Source organism: Xiphophorus maculatus, chromosome 16 (genome assembly GCF_002775205.1).
Source record: "Xiphophorus maculatus strain JP 163 A chromosome 16, X_maculatus-5.0-male, whole genome shotgun sequence".
NCBI classification, from domain to species: Eukaryota; Metazoa; Chordata; class Actinopteri; order Cyprinodontiformes; family Poeciliidae; genus Xiphophorus; species Xiphophorus maculatus.
In genome coordinates this window covers 25,289,231-25,314,094 of record NC_036458.1, presented here as the reverse complement: position 1 = coordinate 25,314,094, position 24,864 = coordinate 25,289,231, and the positions used below count along the sequence as shown (strand labels likewise).

The window sequence follows — 24,864 nt, the reverse complement described above, 5'->3', positions numbered from 1 at the left end:
AAAGATATCCAAACCAGCCTAGTATACATACAGTACATCTTTCTTGTTATATAATTGCTTAACTGTGATTTACCACATGTTTTGAAAAGGTCAGTTCATTTTTGAGTCCTGAATCCTGCCAGACTTGAATAAATTTAAGAAATCACATAAGGAGCATATCTGACAACATAAAGCAGGCTAAGAGATATTTCATAAAACAAAGACAATCGATCATGCACAGACCAAAAGAAATTCAAGAGAACTTTTTCTAGCATCTATTGAACTGGAATAGATTACAGAGGCATTTCTAAGATGCAATGGAAGCACAAATAAACATGGAACTTTGATCAACCTTCCCAGTAGTGTCCCCCTATAGGCCATTGATTACTCCTCGAAGGCCCAATTTGAACCCAATACAACATCTATGGCACTGCAGCTCAGTATTCATGATTCAACAATAAGAAGGCGACTAAGGAAAATCTGCCATCTATTGAAGAATTCCTTGCCAGAATCCACAGACGACCAAATAAAAAAAAAAAGGCTGACCTTATATTTGCCAAAAACCCTTTAGGGAAAGGGTCATCTGGACTGCTGAGAACAAGATAGATCTTTTTATGGTGTGTCCCATTACATCTTGTTTAAAATTAATGCAGAATTTCAGAATGAAAGAAGAGAAAACTGTGGCTTCTATAGCGCTTAAGGATTTAAGTAACTTGCTGTAAGTGATTAAACAATGATTTCTCCTCTTCAGCAGATCATAATGTGGCTCAAATGTGACCCCATTTGAGCCACATTCAATATGGCAGACCCTGTGACTTATCGCAGCAACAGGACGACCCGCTCAATGAGGCGTCTACGTATTCATGTCTATGGTCAAAGTCAGGACTTTAACTTGATTCAGTTGCTGAGGTGTGGCAGTGTGGCCGACTTAAAAAAATTCTGCAAAGTAGAGTGGGCTAAAAAAATTTCTCAGTGATGTTAAATTTTATCACATATGTTTGATGGCAGTTACTCTAGCACATCTAGTTACTAGTATGAGGCTTAGAAGACAATTAGCGTCATTCATTTGGTGCAATGTTGGTTTGGATAATGTTTTTCTCTAATGTATGAAAACATCTTTAGAAACCAGCCTTTTGGAATTTATTCAGGTTATCATTGGCTGATACTGAAATTTGATGATGTGGACCATGAAAGTTATATGGAAACAAAGACAAGTTAACTGTTAGAAAAAGTGTGAGCATGACACACTGGACAGACCTGGACAGCATATTTAGACACAGATCCCATAAACAAAGACACGTATTATACATCTATTATAAAGCATCAAGTCAAAGATTCTCTCCATATAGCAGGTTATCTCATTTGTAAATGTTGTAGTCATTGTGTCTAAAATTCTAGCACAGCAAACAGGTTTTATAAAATATTTGTATCAAAAGATATGTACACACCAGTATGGTGTGTGTTGAGAGGCAGCCGGAGGGCTTTGTGTGGAGCTGTGTGATTTACAGGGTTGGACCTCTCCTACAGAAGTCTCTAGATTCGGTTTGACGTCATGATTTGGCAACATGATTGTGTCTGTGTGTGCCTGTTTATCTGTTAGGTTGGGTTGTGTGCTGTCCCCTCTCCTGGATCACCATGGCCCCCCTCTGGCCTACTTCCTTCTGGTGTCTAGGGCTGGATGCTTGAGTATGTGCCAGCCCAGCGTGGTAGTCGCTTGCCAGGGCGCAGGCTGGTACATTCAGGTGTTTGTCAGATACACTCCGTTGTTGCAGCATTATGTGTTACTATGTACTGTTTACTTTTCAGTGAGGTTACAATTGGTATTATCATATATGCATATGTTTTGTTTGTTGTTGTGGTTTCTTTGTTTAGTTTTTTCTCTTTTTGCAGGTCTCGAAGCAGACTAGTGTTCTCTCTATACTTCTTCCTTTCCTTTCCTCCTATCTCCTTCTTTTCCTTTAAAACTTTTCCTACCTCTTTCCCTTACATTCAGTTTCTTGTTGTCCATTATATTTGAAATAAATCTAAAGCAGTATCTCATTTTTAGGCTCTATAAGCCTGCATTGACAGTCACCAGACAGGAAATGAAAGAGAGAAGGGGAGAAGACGTGCAGCAAAAGTCAAAGAGTCTGGAATCGATCCCAGAATGACTGGATTGCCTCTGTATATGAGGCACACGTTACCTCTACACCACGCAACAGATGAGCATCATGTCAAAAGCTATAGACCTCTGTTTCTGAAAGTAAATCTGTTGGGTCTTATTATGACACAGATTGCAATTCTGAGTCCCATATTACTGGACAGGACACATAAAAAACCCAATTATTAACTCTATATCAGAGTTCCAAGGTGATGCCAAGTTCTCTCTCCAGAATATCACTAATGGCAGCTGAAGAGCCACTTGTGGTATTTGAAGGATTGTCTGAAAACCATGGATATGGGAAGTTGTGAGATTTTAACTTCAAAAGACAAGATTTATAAGACAGACTAAAGACACCCTCACAGAACAACCTATAAAATGATTACAAAGTGCCATAAGTACCAAACCCTTAAAACTTTTTTCCCAAACATGAGATTTTTCTTAGTGCTTTACTTCTGCAGCTTATAACAGAAAATGACCTTATAAAAGGAGTTTACACATTTCCATTTTATTCTAATTTGTTCAAAAGCCCACACAAGTTAGAGAACTGGTGTAACACATTTTATATTATCTTTATTTGAATTCTCTAAAAGATGATGCAGTGCTATAAAATCCAACTCTTTCTGAGATAGACTAGGGCCCCTCAAGTTTCAAGAAGAAATGTCAATGTCCTGTAGCTCAAATTTTAGATGATTGGATATCTTAAATCTAATTATTTAAAAACCTTATTAACAGCAGTGTTAAAAAAAGCCTTTTGTCCTTTATCCTTGCATTTTGTTAGTATCTGTGATTTTAAAAAGTTTTGTAACTACTATAAAAGATTGGCCTACCTTTTGCTGGTGAATTATTGTTGTGAGACATTCCAAAAGAGCTGTTAGGTTTCAATAATCCTTGCAGAATGGCAAATGTCCAAAGCTTGTTTTGCTATGAGAAAACCCAGAATACATGAACAGACCGTGTCCATTTAAGACGCCCTGCTTATCTTCGTTGTTTCTTCTGTGCTGGTAAGGTCATCTGCAAGCTGAACCAATAAGACAGGCCTGGGTGGGACCTGCTGCAGGAGTAGCCTGTTGGCATTCACTTGACTTCACAAAGACACTGATTGTCCACCTTGACGGAAGCCGCTACCCAGGACTAGTGCATATGTTTGCACTCCCTGTGGGAACCTGAATTATTTCTGCAAGGCTTAGGGACTTCATCTGAGGCCCGGTCCGAGGAATGCTAACCTCTCCGGTTTCAGACAACAGAGAAGGCTCTGTCAGCTCAGAAGAAATCCTCCATATAGGCATGTGGTGAGAGACCTTTCTCTCACTGTAAAAATGCTAAAGAACAAACATTAATGTCAATCAGACACTTCACCTGTTTTCATCAAAACATCACCTTATGTAAGAAGGTGAAAAAAGTGACGTGGACAGAAATGCATATTACTTGCTTCTACTGGCCGGAGTTTCTGATTTTGGGTTGTCACAGTTAGATAAATAAAATGAAATTAACTTTCTAGAAACAACATAAAAATTCCTTTTAAAATTGTACTTGGAGTTTAATGTGCCAAACACTTAAAAGAACTGCAGAAAAGAAACTAATCTAATTATAAATTTTCCAATTCAAACAGCTACACAGATTATTAGATCATTCAATTAAGGCTGCTGTAAACAAAATCTTTTTCAGTTTTGATTCTGCACAGCTTAGATTTTCAGTGTGTTTAGAAGCTTTTATAGTCCAGAGTGGGGAAATGTAGGCGTGTTAGCAGCAAATACAAACAAATGGACACATGCAAATAAATGTAGCCTGGCTCTAATATTCAAAATCCAAATAAATAGAAGCTGTAAAGCACAAGATGGTAATCTGACCAATCAGCTCTCTGATTGTCTCACGCAGCACCGCTCTGTGAGACGTCATTGGGGAGAAATAATGTTGAAGATGTTATTGGTGTTCATAACATTTCTTCATGACCCTGTAAAGCAGTTAAAAAAGTAAAATATAAAAATAAAAAAGACAAGATAAAATTCAAAACAAGAAAATAATACTGTACAGTTCTCAACAAAGGTGACAGTTCATCTCACTCAGATCAGATATGAAAAGAGATAGTACATACAAAACGAACAAAACTGATTTCTGGTCAGTTATGCATGTGTTTGGGTATTATGGGCACAGAAATTCAAGGCTTAATGCATCCTGCCAGGCATCACATTTGTTGCGCTCTGAAGTAGAAATCACATTAGCTTCTATTTTAATGGAAGTCTTCTTAGCCTGGCCATTGCCTTACATGCAATTCTGCTAAATTCTAATCTCTTCACAGCACAGTATGGGCTTAGTGAAATACAATTTATATATTATATATCAGAGGGGTGCCTCTGATATGTCAAATCTTGTTCATAAATTTCACTTGAAAGTAACATGTGTAAGTCAAAGTGTGAAATATGGAATCATGAATAAAGAGCATAGATATAATTCATATATAGAACAGTGCCACTTCTACAAATTTCAGTGACAGATGTTTGGTTTATAAGGAAGAACTGACATGTGACGAGTCATATAAGAAGAAATTCTTCTCTACAAACTTCAGAAACAAACCTCTTTGTTTGTCCTTTATCGTTTATCCTGAGCAGCAGTAGCTCTGGCTGCTCAGGCTGGTTTTAACCATGAGTCCTGAGAACAGTGTCCAGCTTGTCTGCACTCACATTATGTCTGAATACACAGTGATGCTGTGGTACCAGCAGCTAGCAGAGAAGACAGTTTTGCACCTCATTGAATAGCTGAATTACAAGGAGGTCTCCATGGAAAAGACATATGAAAAGGCTATCAGTAACAGTGGAGATCTGAGTATCTGACATTCCAACTAACTGGAGCTGAGGACAGTGGTGTGTATTACTGCGTTGTATGCACACTGACAGAATATCGCAATTGGCAGGCACCTGTTTTGTGGTTGTGGTGTTGGTTGATCAACATAGTAATGAAGAAAAAACGGTAACTTCCAATTCTGGAACTGTGAAAAGTCTTTCTGGCCTGTTTAGGAAAAAGCTTTACCATCATCAGAATAAAATCATTTATTATTGTGGAATTCATAAGAATAAGTAAGTGTATTAATACTAAATTTGCTAAGAGGAATTATAATGGTGACAAACTTTCATTTGAACCAATCAGATGGAATATTTGAATTGCTGAACTCCTCTTTGACAATCAATCAATGACAAAAACCGTTATGCCACAAGTAAAGAAGCATTTTACTGGGATTTTATCTGACCAAACAAAGGCCAAAACAAAGCAAAAGTCTTAAACTTGAAGTAAAATAATAAGTGGCTTTTAAAGTTTTTCACAAATAAAAATCTCAAACCTGTGACATGCTTTTAAACTGTTATTTCTAGATCAAAGATTTTTATTTACTTAAAATCTGTTCATTTTAATAGTTCTGTAACTATGTTTCAAGTTTTATGTTGGTATGTGATGTTTCATATTTTTTCTGTGAATTTATTTCTGTTCCTTTGTTTTTTTCTGTTAATAAACTTGCCTTGAGTTAGTCACTTGGTATGGTTGCAGCACAACAGCAAACCTACATAGTCATAGTCATCCATGTCAGATTATAGCTAACTGAAGGAGCTGCAAACATTCTCAGATGGGAGAATCAGTCAACAGGACTTAGTTGTTCATTTTAAATACCAGGTCATTATAGCACAGGAAGTTACATCTTGCCAACTTAGTAAATACATACTCTGAATGTCATTCATTAGTTTATTGGCACCCATGTTTAATCTGTAAAGCTTCTTACATTAAGACAGCAATCCACCCAGTGGGTGGAGTCAAAGTAAAGGATGTTAGCAAGAGGACCATCTTCACTCTTGAGCAGAATCATTACAGAATCTTCTGCAAGATTTTCTTCAGAGCATATGTAAAAATGTTTTTATTTAAGAGTAAATTTTTAAGTCTTATTTTCTTTATTCAAAGTAAGTTGTATCTAAACAGATTGCCTCTGTAGATTTGTGTGTTTCAGTTTGATCATTTGTTCATTTGTCTGCTTTATGTGAGCTCTATTAATAATGTAATATCTAAATTCTCCACAGTTCTGGTCTGCAATTCCAGGATCCAACAAAGTCTTCCTCAAATAGTGAAGGAAAATGCTCAAGTTCAAATTCAGTGCAGCCATGAAGATAAAACTCGTCCATTCATGCTCTGGTACCAGCAAAGGGATCATGGCCAGCCTGTAGTCTTCATCGGATATGAATATGGCACCAAAGCCCAAATCTATGGTGGTCAGTTCGAGGAGCAGTTCAAGATGAAAAGAGAGAACAGCCTTACAGGAATTCTGACTGTTCTCTCAGCAAACCTGTCACACTCAGCCGTGTATTTTTGTGCTATCACAGACCACAGTGATGTGGTCGGGGGCCTTTCCTTCACAAAAACCCCTCAGTGTATGTTTTCAAATGAACAGAACCATCATACAGTGCTAAGCAAAATGATCTGCTTTATGCATTTTAGATCAGAAAAAAACATCAGGAGATGATGCAAAAATCTGTTTCATAATGGGATAATATATTAACAGAAAAAAGCTAAAAACCAGTTTGGAGGCAACAACTGGAATCAAGCATTTGATTACAGTTGTTGCCATTTGATGATGTTGTTCATACCTACAACTGAATATAGCCTATTGTGTGATAATAGGCTATGGTCATAGCCTATTATTCTATAATAGGCTATGAATAATTTGTGTTAATAGGCTATATACACTGCTCAAAAAAATAAAGGGAACACTTAAACAACACAATATAACTCCAAGTAAATCAAACTTCTGTGAAATCAAACTGTCCACTTAGGAAGCAACACTGATTGACAATCAATTTCACCTGCTGTTGTGCAAATGGAATAGACAACAGGTGGAAATTATTGGCAATTAGCAAGACACACTCAATAAAGGAGTGGTTATGCAGTTGGGACCACAGACCACTTCTCAGTACCTATGCTGTCTGGCTGATGTTTTGGCCGTGTATTTTTGTGCTATTTAGTTTTGGTCAGTTTTGAATGTTGGTGGTGCTTTCACACTCGTGGTAGCATGAGACAGACTCCACAACCCACACAAGTGGCTCATAGTGCAGCTCATCTAGGATGGCACATCAATGCGAGCTGTGGCAAGAAGGTTTGCTGTGTCTGTCAGCGTAGTGTCCAGAGGCTGGAGGCGCTACCAGGAGACAGGCCAGTACACCAGGAGACGTGGAGGAGGCCGTAGGAGGGCAACAACCCAGCAGCAGGACCGCTACCTCCGCCTTTGTGCAAGAAGGAACAGGAGGAGCACTGCCAGAGCCCTGCAAAATGACCTCCAGCAGGCCACAAATGTGCATGTGTCTGCACAAACGGTTAGAAACCGACTCCATGAGGATGGTATGAGGGCCCGACGTCCACAGATGGGGGTTGTGCTCACAGCCCAACACCGTGCAGGACGCTTGGCATTTGCCAGAGAACACCAGGATTGGCAAATTCGCCACTGGCGCCTTGTGCTCTTCACAGATGAAAGCAGGTTCACACTGAGCACATGTGACAGACGTGACAGAGTCTGGAGACGCCGTGGAGAGCGGTCTGCTGCCTGCAACATCCTTCAGCATGACTGGTTTGGCAGTGGGTTAGCAATGGTGTGGGGTGGCATTTCTTTGGAGGGCCGCACAGCCCTCCATGTGCTCACCAGAGGTAGCCTGACTGCCATTAGGTACCGAGATGAGATCCTCAGACCCCTTGTGAGATCATATGCTGGTGCGGTTGGCCCTGGGTTCCTCCTAATGCAGGACAATGCTAGACCTCATGTGGCTGGAGTGTGTCAGCAGTTCCTGCAAGATGAAGCCATTGAAGCTATGGACTGGCCAGCCCGTTCCCCAGACCTGAATCCGATTGAGCACATCTGGGACATCATGTCTCGCTCCATCCACCATCGTCACGTTGTACCACAGACTGTCCAGGAGTTGGCGGATGCTTTAGTCCAGGTCTGGGAGGAGATCCCTCAGGAGACCATCCGCCACCTCATCAGGAGCATGCCCAGGCGTTGTAGGGAGGTCATACAGGCACGTGGAGGCCACACACAATACTGAGCCTCATTTTGACTTGTTTTAAGGACATTACATTAAAGTTGGATCAGCTTGTAGTGTTATTTCACTTTAATTTTGTGTGTGGCTCCAAATCCAGGCCTCCATTGGTTAATAAATTTGATTTCCATTGATGATTTTTGTGTGATTTTGTTGTCAGCACATTCAACTTTGTACAGAACAAAGTATTCAATGAGAATATTTCTTTCATTCAGATCTAGGATGTGTTATTTGAGTGTTCCCTTTATTTTTTTGAGCAGTGTATATTGCCTACTATTATCACAAAGGCTTGATTCCAGTTGTTGCTGCCAAGCTGTTTTTTTACATTTACATTTAGTCTTTTATATTGTTTGTAATGTTAGTCCTCTATTGGTGATGTTTTCATTCATCACCAATGGAGGACTAAATCCCAACATTCACTAGGCTATTCCAATTCTTTGATATTTTTCTTTTTCTTTTCTCTTTTTTCGTCTTTCAAAGCGGAACTTCTACGGTAAATGTTAAATCGTGGATTAACTTTGATTAACCACAAATTTTGGAGAGCTGGGCTCATTTTCTCTAGCCACATTTAGGCCTACCTTCTGCCGCCTTCAGGTAATCCCTGGATCGGCAGCCATCCAGCTGTCACTGGGCGAGAGGTGGGATGCACCAGGGAAAGGTCATCAGTCTGTCACAGGGTCACATAGAAACACACATGACCAACATCAAGTCAGGCAGTTTGGTTTGTGGGGGAAGAACGTGGAAGCTCTATTTAGAAAGACGATGCCAGGACTTGAATACTTCACCATCATGCAGCCTGTCATTAACGTTTGTCACTCTGGAGATGTTAACAAAGCCATTTTCAAGGTGTAAAAAATCAATGTGTGTGCTATAACTGTCTCTCATCTGTGAAATATTTCTCGTTACCTGCTACAATATTATCAAAAACATGTAAATTGTGTACTCTTTACATTGTTCTTTTCTGTGTTTCTGCATCTGAAGCACTGCAGAACTTTTCTCTCCTGACCTCAGTCAAGAAAGGTTCATGACTCAACATTAATAAAGAGACTGGGGGAAATGTCAGCATGGTAACAGTTCTAAGGACAAAACTAATGCTGACCAAAGAGAACACAAAGGCATGTCTCATAACTACAAAACAACTTTTAATGATTCCAAAGACCTTTGTAAAAATATTCTGAGGATTGACAAACCAAAAGTGTAATTTCTTTAAGATGTGTTTTGGTTCTTTCATCCAGCTTAAATCTAACACAGAACTGAACATAGTAGAAGTAGTGTGATGCTTTGGGACTTCTTTGTTGCATCAGAGCCTGAACAACTCACTGTAATTGTTGGAGGGATGATTTTCACCTCTCAAGCAGAAAGTCCTGGAGGAGAATGTCCAGCCATTCGTTTGTGAACTTAGGTTATGTTGCAGGATAATGTCCAACAGTATAACAGCACACTGAGGTGTGTTTGGGTTGTTTTTGTTTTCTGTGTTTGTTTTTTATTTCTTGTTTATCTGTGATAAACTTTAGTTTCTGTTTGTCCTTAGATCAGTATTTTCTTTGTTGTTTAGGTTCACTGATCCAGCAGCATTACAAAACAGAACTACACTACACAGCTGTTGTATTACTGAAGGGCCTGTCAAAAACTGTCCTTCAATTTTCCATCGATGCCTGGATATTTTATTTATTTCATTCTGTAATCCCTTCTGTTATCCAATGCCTATTATTTTTCACATTTGAATGAAAGAATATTTCAAAATGAATCATTTCCTGACATCTAGAGGGTAAGATTGGTATTGCATTTTGGTCACTTCTTTGTAAATGTAGACAGTAGTGAATAGAATTCTCAAAAAATATAGTATGACAATGTAGTATCACACACTTATAATTGTATTTACAAATTATAAGTGTTAATATTAATTAATATTATTAATTAAATTAATAATACTTTTTCAACATGTACTTTTATTCAATATGTCCCAGTCTTAGGTTACATTATGACTACATTGAATCTATAATTATGTTAGTGTTAAGGTAGAGACATTATAATCCTAGTCAGCCAGTCTGTCAGTCAAACATCTCTCACTGAACAGCAGAAGAGGACTGTGGCTGATTTTTAAAACTTTACTGAGATCAGTGGATAAGATCAGCTTCACATGTAAGGATATAACGTAAAAACACTGTTAGAAATGCAATAAGTTTATAGAAGGTGTGCAAATGATCTAATCATCTGACTGTTGATTGCAGCCAACCACATTATTAGCAGAAATAGAGCGCCCCAAAGGAGAACATATATATATATATATACTGTATATGTATATATATATATATATATATATATATCCTCGCCAGAAACGTTAGCTGGAGAGGCACCAGCACCCCTCCTGACCCCACTAGGGACAAGGGTGTACAGAAAATGGATGGATGGATATAAAATAAAATATAAACTCATAAAATTGCATTTGGGGCATCAAGGATAAAAGGGGCAGCCCCCCACAGTGCTTGTGCATCAGTGTAGTATCTATATAGGACACCCACCACTTCAGTAATACCATGAATTATGCCATGTATCAGTGATAGAGCAAGAAATAACAATGGAACTATGATTGTCTTATTTGACATCATTCTAAGGTATAATAACTAAGATCTGAATGTTAGAGCATTGCCTTTTCCAGCTTGGGATTGACCTTTGACCTCCCTGCTCTGATGTTCCTGAATAAATGTCTGGAGAGGAAGCAGCTGACTAGCATCTTCTTAATCAGAAACCAGTTAAAATACTGTTATGTTTTTTAAACTTTAACATTCACTACTGTGCCTTGCAAAAGGCACAGTATTTTAAAAATTATGAAAGAGTTCATAATTTCTGAACTCTTTCACATTTGGTCACTCAGGAAGAAGTTGAGAACTAAGACTCTGTGGTAGAAAATGCTTTTCACAGATTGTATTTACCCTTCAAAAGCCATTGGTCCATTTCTAGTTTACTGTACAAATTGTATTGGCTTTCAAATTGCTATCAGTTATCTATGCAGAACTTCTGTAACAAGAACTTTGAATCTTTTTCCAAGCCCTGTTCATTAACAAACGCCACAAAGCATTATGGGAACCCCTGGTCATCTCTCAGCCCAAACACTGTAAAACATTTGAACCACATTTAGTTGTGTCTACTATCTTCTACTGTTTAAGTCAAATAAATTTAGCGAGTTTTAGATTCAGAACCTAAATGTGTGAGTTTGTGGAAGATAAACTTACAGGTAACTTTTTAATTAATTTTGTCAAACCCAAGACTTGAATAAACTAGAATTTTTAGGTTAGCACATAAAACCCTGAAAGAAGAAAAAGACAGGAGTGGGAACTATTTCCCAGAGTGCTTAGCAGCATGTTTTTGTATCCTGTGTAGCACTGTGAGTGAGATGGAACAGTGTTACATTGATTTGACTTTTGTGCGTCATATTTATTTTTAATCAATTCTCAGACTGCAAAGCCTGAGGATAATGTTCTGTTCACACTGAAAGTTTTTGAATTTTCTTTGTGGTGTTAAATAAAATTTATTATCAGTTCAGAAATTGTATTCATAAAGTTCAAAGGAATAATTTAAATTATTCTAAAGCACAGGGGTCAAACTTCAGTCCTCAGGGGTCAGTGTCCTGCAACTTTTAGATGTGCCTCTGCTGCACCACACTTGAATAGAATAATTAGGTCATTAAGGCTCTGGAGAAATGATCTACACAAGAAGGAGGTAATTAAGCTATTTCATTCCAGTGTTTTTTACCTGTGGCACATCTAAAAACTGCAGGACAGTGGCCTTTGAGGACTGACTTGGATGGATATATTTGACTCCCCTGTTCTAAAGTAAGACAAGTAGTTATTTTAACTTGATAATGTGAGTAAAAATAATAGAGAAGTATGTGCTCTTCAACTAAGTGAGAGGGTTTTTTTTTTTTTGTATTGTGAAATAATTATTTGGCTTAAATTGCAACATTAAGCTAAAACTCACAGTTCAAGATTAATGAAAACGCAATGTTTAGACAACTTGTCTCATGTTGTTAATCAACTTCATGAACTTTAAAAGTTAAAAGCAATACAAATTTCATTGTTGACTTAAATTGTATTTTCAAGTCAGCAGGTAGATTTTTATTTTCAAGTGACTGTATGTTGCAAATCATTTGCAGCATACAGTCAGGGCTTTTGGACAAGATAAAGATGAGAACTTACCACAAGATACAAATACAGGAATGCTTACCTTCCTTTACGTACAGTAAGCCACACCTTGAGAGAGGAGTGGCAAACAGATATATCACATTCTCTGTATGGTTACTTTATAGAAGTGTGCTGCCTTTTATTGATCTGCTGCTTTTCTTAGCTTTCTTGGAAATAATATCATCAGATGTCACAGAGCTCAACTCAGCTGTCAGTCCACAGCTGCTGACATCCAGAGAAACAAAGAAACCTGGAGAACAAGATATGAAGAAGAGAGGTGGGGGTAGGAAAGAAAGGGAAAGCACCAGGTCTGGTTTCTGTATGGTGCATTTTCACTGTGGGGACAGTGAGGCACGGTGATACAATCCAATGGAGTTGCTATGCAAAAACCTGCCACATTTAATATGCTCAGTGTGGCCTTTTCCCTATTACTATGAAGACTTTCACTCAGCTCCAAATTAGCTATTTTTTATCACTTTAAAATAGTTCATTTGTACAAGATAATGCAAAATCAAAAGTAGATTTGTGACTTCTATTGTTTTATGGAGCTCTATATTTTCCTTTACGGTTTGTGTTGAAACATATCCTTTTAAGGTCACATTGGAGCAGAAGTCCACTTTGGAATTGAAATTAAAAGAACTCTTGTAGGTAAGTCAAATGGTAAAAGGCAAATTATTTTCATGTGAAATACTATTCCATGTTCTAATAAAGTGGTCTTTATCATTTGACCACAATCAGTTTGCGCTTGAATCTAATTAACAAATGTTTGTTTGTTTGGGTTTTATTTCTCAAATGGAGAAAAGAAAAGTTAGAGTTGTGTCTTAAAGGGGATTTGATCATTGTTCAACTTCACTGTGTGGGAGGTGTTTACTAGGCTCACTTTAGTGTAGCAACCAAAGTCACTGTTTTTGGTAAAAAATAAATAAATAAACACACACAAAAAAATAACATAATTTTTAAAAAATATTTGTTTGTGGTACAGTGCAAATAAACTTAATTTAACCAACATAATAACTCTACCTTTGGTGCTGTTTAAAATTCTGGAGGGTTGGGGGTCATTTGGAGTTTTTGTCAACTCAGTGAACAACTGTGAGTTTCCAATCAAAGGCAATCTTCGGAGAGGGAACTAAACTTACAGTTTTAGGTAAGATGTACAGATTTTCTAGGAGAAACTTTTCTCTTACCTATCTCATCAAAATAATTCTATTGCCATAGTTTCATGATTAGAGTTGAGAAATGTGTAAAAAGTGAATTATGGTAAGTTTTTCTTTGTCTGCTCTACAAATGGAAAAAAAGCTACAACTAAAACTTAATTTTAAGGATAGTAAGAAGCAAAGGAATACATGTTTTTCATTTAATATAGTAGCTGAATATTTAAATATGAAATATACACATAGCCATGAATTTATCAGCCTAAACTGTTTAAAAACTGTCAATGGAATTTCCAGTGTTTAAATTTGAAAAGTGTTTCACTCTTTATTATAAAACTTACAATTGTAATCTTAATTTGAGAGGCAACTTTTGGTATTATAAAAACTACATTTCTTTACCCTGTCAATCAGCATTTCTTTACGGTTTGAAAATTGAGTTACTGTTGGAATAAAAACTGTTTTGTATTAAGCAGCTTAAACACAAACAAAATAAAATTAAAGCTGGTCTGCTTTTGAGTCTCAAACTAAATTGGCATCTCCAGCTTTCCTCTCCTTGTTTGACCATGAGAATGTCATTCATATAAATACTGCAGGCCGAGGCTTACATTAACTTTCTTTATGACAAATTTTATGGAGCATTGTGATTTGTGAAGAGTGCTGATTTTTGTCACTGAATCATCTGTCTCATTGATGAAACGACTGCTGGCATGGTCTCATTACAAAGTCATTCTATGCAACTTAAATTTGTACTTGAAGTGCTAGAGAGGACAGCAGAGCTCTTCAAAGTCAGTGAAACAAAGATGTTAAAATCCCGTCCATACTGTCGTAAAATATTCTCTCCAAATTCAACTGAGAGAATATTTAGAACTGTTAATAATTTTGCCTGTTTATCGGTGATGATGATCATCCTGACAGGATTTGACACACATCACTAGATTTTATCTTTGGGGTTATTGTTCATATTTTACGTGTTGACTCCTGTTATGATTTTGCTTCTGGATAACAAAAGAAAAACAAAGGTAGAAATAAAAGAAAGGCACATATCTGTTTTAGGTACACACTTAATAGAAAACTATCTCACTTTCATTTCCTGAACTTGAAATAATGGGGCAGACTTTTTTTGGAGTAAAACACAGTTACTAAGATTGCTGTCAAACAATATTAGTATTGTTTTTTTTTATTGTTTTTTTTCTTTGCCTTCAGAAGTGAAGACTACTCCCAAACCACCGAAGGTCCAAGTGTTTCCACCCTCTAAAAAGGAATGTGAAAGCAAAACAGATGGGAAGAAAATGAAGACATTAGTGTGCTTGGCTTCTGGGTTCTACCCAGACCATGTGACAGTTTCCTGGCAGATCAACGGGTTTAATGAAAAACAGGGAGTGAAGACCGATGATGCTGCCACGATGAAAGATGATGGTAACTACACCATTATGAGCAGGTTGAGGGTTACGGCATCAAAGTGGTTGAAAAAGGGCACAAATATCACCTGCATTGTCAGCTTCTTTGATGGGAATAACACCGTACCTTATCCAAACTGGACAATAGGTGAATCATTTCATCCAAAATATTTTAATATGAAAGCCAGCAAAAATGTTGAAAAGAAAATAAACTTACAGGCTCTTTTATTTCCATCAGGACCAGGAAATGAAGCAACAAGAGGTAACTAGAGCTTTGGATTGTCCTTTACAGTAAAAAATACAAAATGTGTTTTATCGCTGTGTTCAAGGACTAAACACATTTTCATTTCTCCAGAGAAATATCTACAAACCATGCAAAGAGCCAAGCTATCCTACACTGCTCTGTTGATGAAGAGTAGCATCTACGGCCTCTTTGTGCTGCTGTTGGTGTGGAAGATTCAGGTTTGCTCCATCCAACTGGTGTTTGTGTTGTGCAGTGTTAGTAAAATGTGTCCATTAATCATTGTTTTAAATGAATATTACTCTTTATGGACATGATAGAATCAAAAGTCAAAAGCCTTTTATTGTCATTGAGCCTCCAGCACAAGATTCAGAATCCATCACAATGGGTATACATGTAAAATAAGCATAAAAGATAAGAGGAACAATTCTATCATACACTAATCTAAGCATCAGCCTACTTTGAAACCATTTTCAATAATAAAAATGTGAATAAAACATCTTTTGTTTAGTGAGGACATACAAATAGGGGTTAAATAATTTTTCAATTATGTTTTTAAATGCAGTAATCAAAGTAATTTAAGTTAAATCCAATTCATCTTATAAGACCTTGAGTTACGTTTTATCCGCCTGATTAATTAGTTTCACAATCCATCAAACAGATGCTACAGTTAAACATGATTTAAAGAAATAACAAAATGTGGATATAAAATTATTGACGAAGCAAACTGACCATGAGAGTTTAATAACTGTTTTGGTTGTTTTTCCACACACAGTCTTATATCAATGTGTACAGATCAATAAACCCAGCATGCAGGGTTTTGGAACTGAATTGGAAAACACAATATCTTAAAAACAGCCGCCGACATTTATATACTAGATGCTACTTATTAAAAGCTCATTTGGTCAAAATTAATCAATTTTGACCAAATAAATTTTTAATGTAACATTTTACTCACCTTAAAGCTTGTTCATAATTAACCTGCAAAATGCAAAACATTTCCTGATAATAAACAGGCATTTTTTCAATTATAAATAGTAACACCACATTTATTTTATTTTTATTCCCTAAATACTTTTTATCCATACAAAACTGCCTAAAACTTTTGACATTTGAACTTAGTATTAATAGTAAATATTATTATTTTATTATTTATTTTTTAGGTCATTTAAGGACACTTTACAGCTAAAAGCCAACAGAGTTCAACACAGATTTCAAAGGTTACATATAGAAAATGTATTGTGACTACATCATTAATGTTTTTTCCTGTTTTTTGCAGGCTTCATTCAAAAACAGCCGAACTGAGAGTTGAGCTGAGGATTATGGTGCTTCCATCAATCTGTGTTCAAACATTTTACTCAAATTGTTCAAGTGTTTCTGCTTTGCATAATAAATGTTATTGACAGATTAGTATACTGATAAATAATTACATAATTCTGTCAAATCTGCTAATCTGCTGCTTTGTGCCAGTTTTTCCTCCTAATAAATCATTTAACCTCATATCTGAGACTATCACAATTTCTTTTAGAGTTGAAGTGTAAAAGTAAAGGGCCAGCATGAAAATTAGGTGCTGCAAGCATATGAGTGCTTAAAATTACTTCCATGCTCAATTACAGGAAAGAATTTTCAGAATTTAGCTTTTTCTACCTTACTAGGCTGAACCCATCATCTCCCAGTCAGAATTTTTCTCCAGAATTCATCTTTTTAATTTTTAGTCTTGCATGGTAGATTAGTTTTCACCTAACAGACCATTGTATTCTTTGTGAGCAAAGCTTCACTGTTGGTAGAAAGGTTGATGTGTAAATGTCAGTGAACCACGTCTCAGTGTAACAGGAAATCCTTTTTCTCAACTATGTATAAGAATCAGATTGAGGCTGCTGGTGCACCCCAACAAACCAGGCCACCAGGGCCTGTGTAGGTGTTGAAAGTGAAACGGATGTGGTCTACAGGGCAGGCTGCAGGATGCTGAGGAGCATTTTGCAAGCGAAAGCACCTGTTCAACCACTCCTGTGGCTTTGGTGCTGCAGCACAAACAGCTGGGGGTGGGTCAACTGAAACTGCAGTGTGTGAACTCAGCGGCCATTTCATTTGAGTTGCTGCTTTTCCGCTGTTCCTAATTTCTTTCTGCCAAATAAAAACGGCTCAGTTAGTGCAACAGACCTTTTTTTTTTTACATTTTTGTTGTTTTATTTCTAATTCAAGACAATTCATAGAGCTATGTATGTATCATCTGCATATTATGGTAACTAATCTTATTACTTGTTATCACCTGAGCATATAGATATATCATATATATCATATACGTATATCCAGTATCTACGTACATTTTTCTGTTTTAAATATTTTAAAGTTTATGTCAGACTTCTGTGTCCCTCATTCACTCAGTACTTTAGTGAGTGAATGTATCTGGATGAAAAAGTACTATATAAATAAATGTAATGTACTATTTACTTCTTCCTGGGTGTTTATGATGTTGGTTCACTAATGTTACCCTGAAAACCCCTGAAGCCTTTAGAAAAAATTTGGATTTTTTAGTAAACAGAGGTTGACTCTTTTTACTAATTTGTTGATGTTTGGAGTCAATTAGTGATACTGGGTTTAATTTTGTGGGTATCAGAGTAAAAGGGTACATGTGCACTGTCAGGCTTTTTTTAAAAACATTGTATATCTATCTTTTGTCTTTCACTTTTATGCAGCTATTTTGTGTTGGTCTGTCATATGAAATTTGAATAAAAGATGTTGGAGTTTCTTGCAGAAGGATAAATGTAAATAAAATGAAATGGGTATGAAGAGGTATGAATACTTTTGCAAAGAACTGTTATTTTATATGCAACACATTATTAAAACTTCACGTTTCAATAATGTGAAGTTATTAAACTTCACATTAATAACTTCACATCAAATGTTGGACATGAAAATAAGGTGCCTCCATCTGCTGGAGAGAGCTATCCAGTGCACTGACACAACTATTTTTCCAAGTGTGATAGGATTCAGGTTACACACACTGTATTGTGACAAGCTCTGCTTGTTGAACAAATCTTCTTCAAGAGAGTTTACTTCATGACATCTATTCTAAAAATATGTAGTGCACAATGACATGGAACAAGAAAATATACATTACAAAAGGAAATAAGAAAGAGAGAAGAAAATTCAACTTAAGAATGTTTCAAAATGAAACTAATTTGTTGCTGTCAATAAATTTCCACTGGCTGATCACCGATCTATAAAAAATCTGACTTGCCAATTTTTTGTGAGTGTGTGTGCAAAATATAGCAAAAAAGTCACTAAGTTGGCAACCATGTGGTGATAGTGTAAACCTTGCATGGAGAGATCAGCCTCTCATGGCAAAACAAAAGCAGACAGTGGCTGATTTTTGTGACTTTTTTTAGTAAAAAGTCTCTTCCAGAGGGCCAGCAACTCTTCTCTTGAATAAATGAAAGAGCTAACTCTTGTGTACACGTCTGCTGTTTCCATATATAATCAAAATAAAGGTAAATAAAACAAATAAAGTTAAAAGTGCTGAGGAGCGACTGGAGTTGCTGCTGTTACATACAGAGCATTGCATTCTAAATTATGTTGCTCGGCTCAGACACAGATGACATTCGGAGTTGTCTTTGCGAATTAAAAAGAAGATTTTATTTACTTTTATACAAAAATACAGCTTGACATACTCGGTGCCTAACGCTCCTCAGAAGAACGGAAACCGAGCACTGCACCCCAACGTTCCAGGAACACACATCAAAAACCGTCGCATTCAATGACATAAAGGAAATATCAGTTACTAAGTTATCAAGCTACAATGAAAGATGAATGAACTTATTATAATAAACAAAACAAATTGGGTGGGGTACCTGTGAACTATAATACACATGAACAGTATAATAAATAAATAAACTAATAAATTCGGTGTTTCTCACACTCTCCCTCACTTTAGAAATGTCGTCTCGACATTCAAGTGTACCTGGTCATTAATGCATGGAGAATGGAATGGACATACAGGTTACATTACAACTTTCTCTGTTTTACCAAGGCCGCCAGTAACCTTGTACATTTACACATTTCGTGGCCACTGTTCTGTCTGTGCAATTTGGTTCTCCAAGAGCAAAATATGTCAACGTCTGTGGTCTCCTTCGCTCTCTCTTTGGACGTGGACTTGGCTGTCTTGCCTCTACGGCCTCTTCAATGTTAGACCCACTTTCCACATCCCCTGAGACCACCATGTCCACATCCTCTGGCTCGGCAATGCCGGCACCCTCCTCAACAGTCTCTGCACAATCACCCTGACCATCCCCTGCTCTGTGCAGGGGTTTGTTGGCACAACTGTCCATTTGTGGCACAAATTCTGTAGCCATGGGGTCCGCTATACTGCTAGGCTCTGGAAGAGGCCATCTGAAAACCACATCAGAGAAATCCTCCTCTTGAGCCTCCTCCTCACTTCCTGTTTGCTGTGTCTGTTCCACACGCGTTCCCCTCCGTTTGTTGTCATATCTCTTCTTTGTATTTGTACGGGCTACAGTCATGTTCTCATCTGAACACAGAGGGAGGAAATCACAGGGCAACAACATATTTCGGTGCAAAACTCTTGTTCTGCCTTTTCCATTTTCTGTCTCCAGTTCGAATACAGGACTTTCCTCCCCCATTTGACGCTTAACCACGTAGATGTTATCTTCCCAATAGGAGCGGATTTTGCCTGGCCCTCCCTTTTCTGCCACATTTCTAACAAGTACACGGCTTCCGACTCGCAGTCCTGGACCATGTGTTCTCTTGTCATACTGCATTTTCCCTCGGTCAGCGGACTTGGCTGCGTTTTTGGAGGCAATGCTGTATGCCTCAGCCATCCTTTGTCCTCATCTGTCCACATAGTCCTGGTAAGAACCCGAACCTTGCTCTCACTCAAGGCCAAACAGAAGATCAACTGGTAAACGTGGCGACCTCCCAAACAGCAAGAAGAAGGGAGAGTAACTGGTGGCATCATTAACAGTGCAATTGTATGCATGTACAACTTTGTGGAGGTGATTTTTCCAATCTGTTTTCTTTCTTAACATAGAAAGAAGAGTCCTGTTAAATCTTTCTGTTTGTCCGTTCCCTTGTGGGTGATAGGGGGTGGTGTGTGACCCCTTAACACCAGACAGTTCTTTCAGGTGATGTATCAACCTGTTTTCAAACTCTCGTCCTAAATCATGATGTAATTTTTCTGGAAAACCAAATCTGAGACAAAAGTCATTAAACAGTTTATCTGCCACCGTTTTTGCTGATTTGTTTGTAGTTGCGTAGGCCTGAGCGAAGCGGGTATAGTGGTCCATCACTACCAGAATGTACTCAAAACCACCTCTGCATTGTTCCAAATGCAAAACGTCAACTGACACTAGCTGAAATGGGTGAGTGGTCTCTATGCTCAACATAGGGGCACGTGCCTGTCTGTTAGGTTTTCTTTTTTTTAGACATTCACAAACATTGGTGACAAAATGTTCAACGTCCTTTTGCATCTTTGGCCAAAAGAAATGATCCCTAATCAGATTGAGTGTCCGTTCTGAGCCCAAGTGACCCATTTGTTTATGCAATTCATCTAGCACCAAAGAATGGTACACTGAAGGAAGGACCAGTTGCTTTTTGTGTTTGGTCATTCTAAACATTGTTCCATCCTTTGTGATTTTTAGTTTGCTCCACTCTCTAGCCAAAGCTTTAAAGTCAGGACTCTCAGTTTGGAGTTTATGTGGAGCAGGTCTTTTGTTTTGCAGCCTATACTCATACATTTTACCTATTACAGGATCTCGCCGCTGTGCTGCACAGATTTCCTGTCTTGGTATTGGTTGAACTGACTCCAAAAGTCTCTCTGCTCCTGTTTGTTGCTGCAGGACATTAAAGGAGATTGCATTCAACATTGGTGCTGGTTCTGCTTGCTGCACTAAGATACCCTGCTGTGTGGCTACTACAGCGTCTTGACTAATTGTTTGTGTGCAGCTTCTCATATAGTCTTCAAAATCAAGGGGCATTTGAGATAACCCATCTGCATCTGCATTTGTTTTCCCAGGTCTGTATTTTATGGTAAAATTGAAGTCTGCCAACTCAGCAACCCAACGCTGACCTGACGCATTTAATTTTGCTGTTGTCAAAACATAAGGGAGTGGATTATTGTCGGTGTAAACCACAAAAGATGGCGCATGAAACAAATAATCCCTGAAGCACTCCCAGACAGACCATTTTAACGCTAAAAACTCAAGTTTACCTGCATGCATATGATAGTTTTTCTCCGGTGGGGTTAGAGTTCTCAATCCATAAGCTATAACTCGTAACTTGCCGTTTCTGCGTTGATAGAGAACTGCCCCTAACCCTGCTTGAGAAGCATCAGTATGCAGCACAAATGGTTCATTTAGATCTGGGTATCCTAGAATAGGAGGGTTTGTCAATTTGTCGACTAGGTAGCACAGAACTTGATAATGAGTTTCTGTCCATTTAACAGGGAATGATGAGGGCAACTGGTCCCTGCTCAGTTTGTTTTTCCTCTGTTTTCTACTTTCCTGTTTTTTTGAGCCTTGGAGGGAGTTTTTAGCGTCTGCTGGGGTTGCAATCAGTTCATACAAGGGCTTTGCGATGCATGAAAAGTCTTGAATATAAGACCTGTAATAAGACAGAAAGCCCAGTATCTGTCTCACCTCTCCCACTGTGCTGGGTTGTTTTTCTTTGAGTGCCAGAACGGGGGCGATCTCTGCTGGATCCATGCTATGACCCTCTTTTGACACCAAAAACCTGACCTACCCAAAAACCTGACCTTTGGCTTGAAAAGTTCACACTTCTTAGCAGTAAGTTTAACCCCATGTTTCTGGTATCTTTGTAAGACTGCTCTTACATGTCCAACATGGTCTTCAAATGATTTGCTGTGAACCCAAAAACCTGACCTTTGGCTTGAAAAGTTCACACTTCTTAGCAGTAAGTTTAACCCCATGTATCTGGTATCTTTGTAAGACTGCTCTTACATATGCAACATGGTCTTCAAATGATTTGCTGTGAACCAAATTGTCATCAAGATAAGGTAGGCAAACATCATCACGCAAACCCCACAAACACTCCTCCATGCTTCTCTGAAATTCTGCTGGTGCTGAACTGAGTCCAAATGGGATTCTAGTCCATTGGTATAAACCCCATGGAGTAATAAATGCTGTGAGTGGCTGGCTGTCCTCATCTAAAAATCCCTGATGATAAGCCTTTCCCTGGTCCAATACTGTAAACCAGGAGCTACCTGTAAGGCTGTCCAGCATGTCTTGCATTCTGGGAATAGGATGTCTGTCAGGTACTGATTTGCGATTAAGTTCTCGATAATCTACACAAAGTCTGAGCTCGCCTGATTTCTTTCTCACACAGACTATTGGCGAAGAATAGGATGACTTTGATTTTGTAACCCAGCCTCTGTTTATCAAGTCCTGCAGGTAGGATTTTACTTCCTGGTGCAGTGGTTTAGGCACACTAACGTAGGTCTTTTGAACTGGTGTCTGATCTTTGAGAGTAATGTGCATGCGAAGACTGGGAATACAACCAATATCATTTTCATCTTTGGCAAAAGCTTTACACTCCTCTCTGAGCATTGTTTTCACTGCAAGCTGCTGCTCATCAGTTAAATGATCTGCCTGTACAGGAGGATCCCAAATATCACTCGGGTCACTGCTGGCAGGTGATGAAACTTTAACATCTGCATCCCTTGTCATGTTATTAATTTGTCGGTTCTCTACTGGTTGCAAAGCAGCTGGATATATTGCTTTTACAGCCTCGATATGGCCCAGAATGAGATGTGATTTTAAAGTTACATTGTAACCTGTGGTCCTATAATAGGGTCCTGAGCCACATTTGGGTCACTTGAGACAAGCACAGGCACTAGGAGGCTAGAGCTAGACTTTTTAACCCCAGTAAGTTTAAAATCTATGGGGATCCACCCTATAAATGGTATTTCTGTTTGATTAGCAGCAAGCCCTTTTAATGGTTCTGATCCCAAGAGCTCATCTATCCCCCTTATAGTGGTGTGAGGTAAGTGATCCGCCCTCCAATTGTCATTTATCACTGTGGCCTGTGCACCTGTGTCCCACAGTGCTACAACTGGTAGATTGTCAAAAGTGCAACTCACCATTTTACACCTACCAATTAGTTTTACTAGTTTCTTCCCCTGTTTATCTGAGGAAATGTCAACATTTTCTACAAGCGGAAAACAACTCTTTTCATTTTTTTCACCCAGATATTGTTCAGCTAGCCTCACAGCTTTACATGTGTGGTAATGTTTGTGCCAGTGTTGTGTCTGACATGCTTTGGAACAATACATGGCAGCTGAGCAACCTGAACACCTCTGGAGTGGAGCGTCAACTGATTCTTACCGGTAGCAGAAAAGGCAGCGGCGGGACTCCTCATGTGGTGGCCGGGTCACTGCTGGTCCCATGACAGTGGCCCTCCGATGTTTTCCTGCTGCTGACGTGGAACTCTGCATCCTCTGGAGATGTGACCTGGCTGACCACATTTGAAGCAATGGGTGCAATCATCTCCTTTCCCGTTGCTCTGGCAGGTCCGATGTCCTCTTTGCAGCATGCCATTTACTGGTGTTCAGGGAAGCGATGAACATCTGTTTTACCTCTGCAACCTCGTTTCTCAGTTCGCTCACTAAGGTGTGCATTTCAGGTAGAGCAGGAGCTGTCGTCTTGTCATCCTTGGTCTGAGATCTGCTGCGTGGTTCATCTTCAGTGAGCAGCTCGTTAATCCTTGTTGTTTTTGGGTTGTTTCTCTTTAGTTTGTTTAGCCGCTCTGTCTCGAGATTTGCAGCTTCATTAAATTTCTCAATCAGTGTCTCATCAGTTACATCTGGGTCGTCAAGAAGTGTCTTGATCTGAAATTTGATATGATCATTTCGCAGTCCTGTACCCACTGATCTTAAAAACTTCCTTTTCACCAGGTCCACGCTGTAGTCTTCCGCTTCTTCGTTCTTGGATGCATATAAAAGCCTGTCTTTAAGCTCAATGGCCCTGAATAAGAAGTCTTGAGCTGACTCTTTTGGGTCCTGGGAAATATTCACCAGTTTTTGGTACAAGTCAGATGTGTCATCTTCTCTGTAATGTCCTTTTAATATTGTCTTTAGCTGTGGGAGCGTCAAATCAGTCTTTATTTCCAGCATATCACGCAGCTTGAGACCAGGGTTGATTGCTCTTATCACCGCTTCCATAACTTCTGGCTCACTGTGGCCTTTCCGGAGTCCATTTTCTATCTGGTGCAGCAGGCTGGTGTAGGACAGCCGATCACGCTGCCCGCTACCTCCTATTTGACCACAGATGCGAAACTCACGGCGAATGGTCACCTCCGGTACTTTGGCTGATGAGCTCAGCCCGAAGCCGGCCGGCAGCGGCTTCCGTTAGTCTGAGTTTTTCTGCTATGGCCTTGATCTCCCCTTGCAGCTCTTCATATTTGCTACTTGTATCGAACGAGCGGAGAATTCCACGACGCTCCTCTTTAGCTTCCGGTCGGCCCAGAGCCCATAAAAGTTCGTTTACAAACTACACAGCGTCATTTGGAGTGTAGCTGCTTTCAACTTGTCCAGCTTATTTTCTACAACCCTCATCAGCTGGCGTCTGGTACTGTCTTTCGTCGGTTCTTCCTCTGTAGCAAAGCATTTCAGTTGATAACTGACCTCTGTTATGTTTGGAAGCTAGGACGAGGTAGAAGCTCAAGTAGACAAAGAACCCTTA

At 38.7% G+C, this 24,864-nt stretch overlaps 1 gene segment (V, D, J or C); it reads left to right on the top strand.

Annotated features, from left to right (window-relative positions):
* The first annotated feature begins 12,485 nt into the window (after positions 1–12,485).
* Positions 12,486–17,951, top strand: LOC111611581. The segment is given in 6 exon segments: positions 12,486–12,707; positions 13,455–13,506; positions 14,717–15,058; positions 15,149–15,172; positions 15,266–15,372; positions 16,431–17,951. Coding segments are annotated over 6 exon segments (639 nt in total).
* Positions 17,952–24,864: the final 6,913 nt, after the last annotated feature.